General features: G+C 42.5%; 1 protein-coding gene across 4 annotated transcripts in view; it reads left to right on the top strand.

Moving 5' to 3' along the window:
* The first annotated feature begins 1,640 nt into the window (after positions 1-1,640).
* ADAM10 (ADAM metallopeptidase domain 10) overlaps positions 1,641-6,000 on the top strand; it is a 134,618-nt gene continuing 130,258 nt past the window's right edge. Inside the window, exon 1 of one of the 4 annotated variants that reach the window (XM_027570122.2) lies at positions 1,641-2,995. In XM_027570122.2, the coding sequence (XP_027425923.1) occupies positions 2,430-2,995 (566 nt within the window). In that variant the 5' untranslated portion in view covers positions 1,641-2,429. Of the gene's footprint in view, positions 2,996-3,167; positions 3,698-6,000 lie in introns of those variants that run through there. The other 3 variants (XM_027570125.2, XM_027570126.2, XM_027570123.2) reach the window with 3 other exon arrangements.

The following is a 6,000-nucleotide window of genomic DNA, read 5'->3' as shown; positions in this document are numbered from 1 at the left end:
TTTTTCCTCCCTTATTTGCCATATGAATATGTTCTGGAAGTAGATAGTGGTGATGGTTGTACAGCAATGTGCATTTACTAAATGCTACTGAATCGTGTACTTTTGTTTAATTTCAATTTTTTCCAGCTTCATCAAGGTATAAGTTTAAGTTGCATAATGTGTTGATTTGATACACATATACTGCAAAATGATTATCACAGTGGGGTTAATTAACACCTCCATCACCTCACATAATTGCCATTTCTTTTTTGTGGTGATAACATTTAAAGTCCACTCTCTTAGCAACTTTCAAGTATATAATACAGTATTATTAACTATAGTCACCATGCTGTTCATTAGAGCTCCAGAACTTATTCATCTTATAACTGGAAGTTTGTACCTTTTGACCAACATTTCCCTCCCACACACCCCAGCCCCTGATAACCATCATTTTACTCTTTGTTTCTAAGCATTTAGCTTTTTAAAGATTCCATATATAAGCAAGATCACACGGTATCAGATCTCTGTCTGACTTACTTCATTTAGCATAATGTCCTCAGGGTTCACCCATGATGTGGCGAATGGCAGGATTTCCTTCTTTCTCAGGGCTGAATAATATTCTGTTGTATATATAGACATACATACATACATACATGTGTATATATATCACGTCTTCTTTATCCATTCATCCATGGAGGGACACTTGTTTCCATGTTGTGGCTATTGTGAATAATGCTGCAGTGAACATGGGAGTGAAGTTATCTCTTCAAGATCCTGATTTCATTTCCTGTGGACGCATACCCAGAAGTGAGGTTGCTGGATCATATGGTAGTTCTATTTTTAATTTTTTGAGGAACTTCCATACTATTTTCCACAGTGGCTGCACTAATATACCTTCCTGCCAACAGTGCATATGGGTTCCCTTTTCTTCACATCCTTGCCAACACTTATATCTCCTGTCTTTTTAATAATAGCCATTCTAATAGTGAAGATTATGGTTTGGATTTGCATTTTCTTGATGGTTAGTGTCGCACTGTTGGCCCTTTGGATATCTTCTTTGGAAAAGTGTCTATTTAGTTCCTCTGCCTGTTCAAAAATATTTTTAAAATTTATTTTTTATTCAAGTATAATTAACATACAGTGTTATATTAGTTTCAGGTATACAATATAATGATTCAACAATTCCATACATTTCTAGTCTAATTAGAGGATCATATGGTAATTCTATTCTTAACTTTTTTTTAAGATTTTTTAAAATTTTTAAGTAATCTCCACAGCCAACATGGGGCTCTAACATACAACTCCTAAGATCAAGAGCTGCAAGCTCTACTGACTGAACTAGCCAGGCACTCTGACTTTTAACTTCTTGAGGAACCTCCATACTGTTTTCCACAGTGGCTGCACCAATTTGCATTCCTACCAACAGTGCAGAAAGGGTTCCTTTTTCTCCACAACCTCATCAACACTTGTTATTTAAGTTTTTATTTTAGCCATCCTGATACAAAGTGATATATCATTGTGGTTTTTATTTGCATTTCCCTGATGGTTAGTGATAATGAGTAACTTTTCATGTGTTTTTTGGCCATCTGTATGTCTTCTATGGAAAAATGTCTATTCAGGTCCTCTGCCTATTTTTAAATTGGTTAGTTTGTTTCTTTGCTGTTGAGTTGTATAAGTTCTTTATATATTTTGGATACTAACCCTTTATCAGATATATGATTTACAAATATCTTCTCTCCTTGTGTATGTTGCCTTTTCATTCCTCTAATTGCTTCTTTCCTTGTGCACCTCTCGGTTTGATGTAGTCCTACTTATTTGGCTTTTGTTGCTTGTGGTTTTGGTGTCATATTAAAAAAAACATTGGCAAGACCCATGTCAAGGAGCTTTTTTCCAGTTTGCTTCTAGAAATTTTACAATTTCAGGTCCTATGTTTAAGTCTTTAATCCAGGAATACGAGTCTGAAGAACGAAAGTGAGTTACTGAGAAGCCAAACAGAAACCAAACGTGAGCTTCAAAGAAGTTGGGGTGCAGTTCTCTTCAGAGCAGGGAAAAAAGAGAGTGGTAAAGAGGACATATTTTGGGCAGGAGATTTAGGACCGTAAGGATTAAACTGCGGGCATTTAGAAAGGCCAAAGCCTGATCTGCGACAAATTTTTAAAGAATTCAGAAAAAAAAATGCCATAGGCTGTTGTCTTTCCTTTCTGGGGTTTGAAGGTCTTTTCATCTGTTTGATCACTGGTGGCTGTCGCTTGTTGGGACTTTGCTTTCGTTTATTTGGTTGCTGTCGTGCACCACCAGAGACAGAAAAGGAAGAAATAAAAATCTCCCTTCCTTGTGAAGTTAAGAAGAAAGCGGCCTCTTAACATCTTTTCACTCTCCCATTTTCGTCTTAGGGACGGTCCTCAGCAGTCGTTAAGAACTAGCGAGCGAGCCGGCGCTGCTCTGAGGAGATGCGCTCCCGTTTGGGGGCGGGACCAGGGGAAACCCCGCCTTCTAAACCCAATCCCAGCTCTCCGCCGGCGGACAGGAAGCGGCGGCGAGCCCAGCTGCCGGGGAACCGGCCCTCGTGCGCATGCGCGCGCCCCTGGGGAGCCTGGGGGAGGGGGAGGGGCGGGAGGAAGGGGTGCGGCTGGGTCTGCCGGTTGGGCGTCGCGCATCACGTGGTGAGGAAGGAGGCGGAGGTCCCGGGCTCGGGGGAGGGAGGTAGAGAAGAGGGAAGGAGCGAGGGAAGGAACGCGGGGAAGGGAGGAAGGAAACGAACGAGGGGGAGGGAGGTCCCTGTTTTGGAGGAGCTGGGAGCTTTGCCGGCCCCTGAAGTGGAGCGAGAGGGAGGTGCTTCGCCGTTTCTCCTGCCGGGGGAGGTCCCGGCTTCCCGTGGAGACTCCGGACCAAGCCCCTTCAGCTTCTCCCTCCGGATCGATGTGCTGCGGTTAACCCGTGAGGAGGCGGCGGCCGCGGAAGATGGTGTTGCTGAGAGTGTTAATTCCGCTCCTCTCCTGGGCGGCGGGGCTGGGAGGTGAGGCACGACCCCAAGCGCCGGGGACGCCTTGACCACGGCGGACCGCGCGGCGGCAGCGGCAGCGGCGGCCGGGTCGAGCGGAGCCCAGTCGCGCCGCGCGGCGGGCGCGTCAGTCAGCCCGGCCGGCCGGCGGCGCCACTCCGGCGCGCGGCGCTCCCCGCTCCCTATTGTCCCCCGCGCCCCGACCGCGTTCCCTTCCGTGGCGGGCCAAGGAGGCTCCGAGCCTCCGCCGAGGCCTTCCCGCCCCCCCACTGCCCCGGCGGCAGGGGAGGCGGGGGTCGCCTCCCAGAGAAGCAGTGGGGAGATCCGAGTTGCCGGGCGTGAGCCGTGGAACCCAGGCCGGTGGCTCCATACCTCCAACCTGCTCGCCGGGTGCCGGGACGGGCTGCCGCCGCGGGGCTGGCGGTCGTTACCTCCCTCCTTCCGCCCCCAGCCTCTGCCCGGTGGCGGATTCCGGAGCCCGCTCCACGCGGGGAACCGCCGCGCAGGCTCGTGGGAAGTTGAGATGTCTGCGGCTGGGCGCTGGTGTATTGTTCTTTACCGGGCGCGGCGATCCAGACTGACCCGGTTCTGCAGAGGGGCCGCCCGTGGAGGGGTAACAGTGGTCCTCTGCTGTCTGAGACGAGTCGCTTCCGCTCTCTTTAGTGCCCTGCCTCTGCCCGAGTGTGTGGAGAGAGCTCTCAGGAGGGTGTGTTTATGGTCAGTGAAAACATTCTGTTGCCCAGGGGAATGGGTTTGGTGGGGAGAAAAGTAAGGCGTTCCGGGATGTTTGATCTGTTTGGATTGGGTCTCTTAGATGGACAAGTCCCTGGGTGACCCAACTTTTTTCTTAAGCTCTCAGGTGGAGTAGACTTACAGCGTAGTTAGTGGGTTGTCAGACGGTGGCAACTCCCCCACCCCGCAAATTGGAGTTAAATTTACTGTAAGCAGATAATTTCTTGATTACTCGGGTTTTTGAAGACGATTTTTTTATGACCCTAGGACCAGCTTCATAATTCTGTGTTGTGTAAAGTGCTTTTATTTTAGGTAAAGTTTTTGTCTTGCCCCAAAGTATACTTAAAAACCTCAAAGTTTGTTTAAAATCATTGAATTGAAAAAATTACCGGAATGCTTCCGATGGGACAGTGTGATTTGGTAATTTAGAGAATACTGTGTATTTTATGTAGTGTATTGTTTCTGTTCTTTGTCGCTTTAACTTATGATTGCAGAGCCAAGCGTATTTTTGTCTTGAGTTCTACTTAGTCCGAGAACGATGCTTTGTAGGTACACTTTTGTTGTAGTTTGTGGTGTTCATTTGCTAGATGTACATTTTAGATTAAGAGTTCCTAGTAGATGTTTAGTTTTAAGGAGTATCGTGTGCTAGAGACCCTTTATAAGGGCCTTTTATAACATTTGTATTTATGTGCAGAATGTGGCTTCCGACAAATTTCTTCTGTCTCTTACCACTATTTATGATTATAGTCAGGTGTTAGACTCTTGATTTCTATGAGGTACAAAGTAAGACAAACACATGAGGTACTGTAAATTACTGAGGAGTGGTTGTATATAAAATGACCGTTGTTTTTAAGTGTGAAACAATAAGAATATAAATTGGTGTAGCCTGATGGTTGAAGAAAAAGTAAATTAACAGCATAATTTTTGTGGGTTAACACCCTTGGTACACAAAAATCTAAATTCAGAACTTTGGAGTCATTTATAAAGTATCATTTTGCATTAAACATTAAAAGGCTACGTACTTTTTCATGTTTTAGCAGAACTTTAAAATAAAGACACTAAGAAACTTTCATTTTAAAATTAGCATCAAGATTGTAGCCTTTGGGTACTTGGAGATATTTGTAATTTTATTGTAATATATACTATTTTTAAATGAGTCTGAACTATATGGTCAAGTTTGTAAGAAGTTTATATGATATGTAGAATAGAATACACTCAAATTGAATATAATTTGTTTTAACATGAAAGAAATGAATATGTTTATGTAGACGAGGAGAAGTTGTAGTGGAAATATGGATTTAACTTTGAAGTATAGACCATTTTTATGTACTTAATAAATGATTTTAGTTGCCTTAGTTGCTTCCTGAAACTTAAACTTTCCTAATGCACACGCATTAAACTTTGATTTCTAGCACATGCCCCAGTCTGTTGTATATGTAGGAAGATACCATAAAATTTGCAGAGTTCAATAAGTGTTTATATAGATATGTATACATAAAATTGTTTTTCTTTATTATTTGTAGCCATATTAGAAATTTTTTGGAACTATTCTAAGTAAATATAGCCCAAATATTTTTTATGTACATGTGCATAGTACTTTTTAACAAATATTTTGGAGAGTTGTTGTCTTTTCTCTTTTTAAAAATTAATTGGTATGTTTGAGAGGTCGAAAGATATTTTAGTTCTAGTAGTAAATTCAATCTGACAGTACTTGGGTTTGATGAAATCATACATAAAATGAAGTTTAGAGTCTGTCATGTTTTTTATGTTTAAAAATCTGGCGTAAATCCTTTGTTTTGTACCATGCATTCTTTAGAAATAAGTTTTCTGGAAGTTTAAACAAAAGTATTAAAAGTATTAAAGCTTAAGCTTAAACAATTTCTCTCACTTCTACCAGCAAATAAGGTTCTATGAAGTTAATAAGAGACAGATTTGTCTCTATCTTTAAGGAGTTCTGCCTGTTCATCTTTTTGAGATTGATAATCCAGTTAATTGTATCATTTTAAGTCCATTCAAGCCATGCCCTAAATTAACTGTATCTTTTCTGTATACACAGAACCTCTCTGAATAGCAGGGGTGAGGGAAATGGGCACAGCAGGCACCTCTGTTTTCTGATTTTTTTTTTTTTTAAATAACTTGTTTAAGATCTTCAAGGGTGTTTATTTATTATCTGATTTCTTAAATTTTCCAAAGGATTTGCAGGGTTAAGGAGGGGCGGTAAGGGACATTTCTGTGATGTCTATTGTGTGTCTGATACTGTGTTAGGAGTTTCACTTTTCAACATTGAG

This window comes from Zalophus californianus, chromosome 6 (genome assembly GCF_009762305.2).
Source record: "Zalophus californianus isolate mZalCal1 chromosome 6, mZalCal1.pri.v2, whole genome shotgun sequence".
In the NCBI taxonomy this organism is placed as follows: Eukaryota; Metazoa; Chordata; class Mammalia; order Carnivora; family Otariidae; genus Zalophus; species Zalophus californianus.
This window is presented reverse-complemented; position numbering and strand designations above follow the sequence as displayed.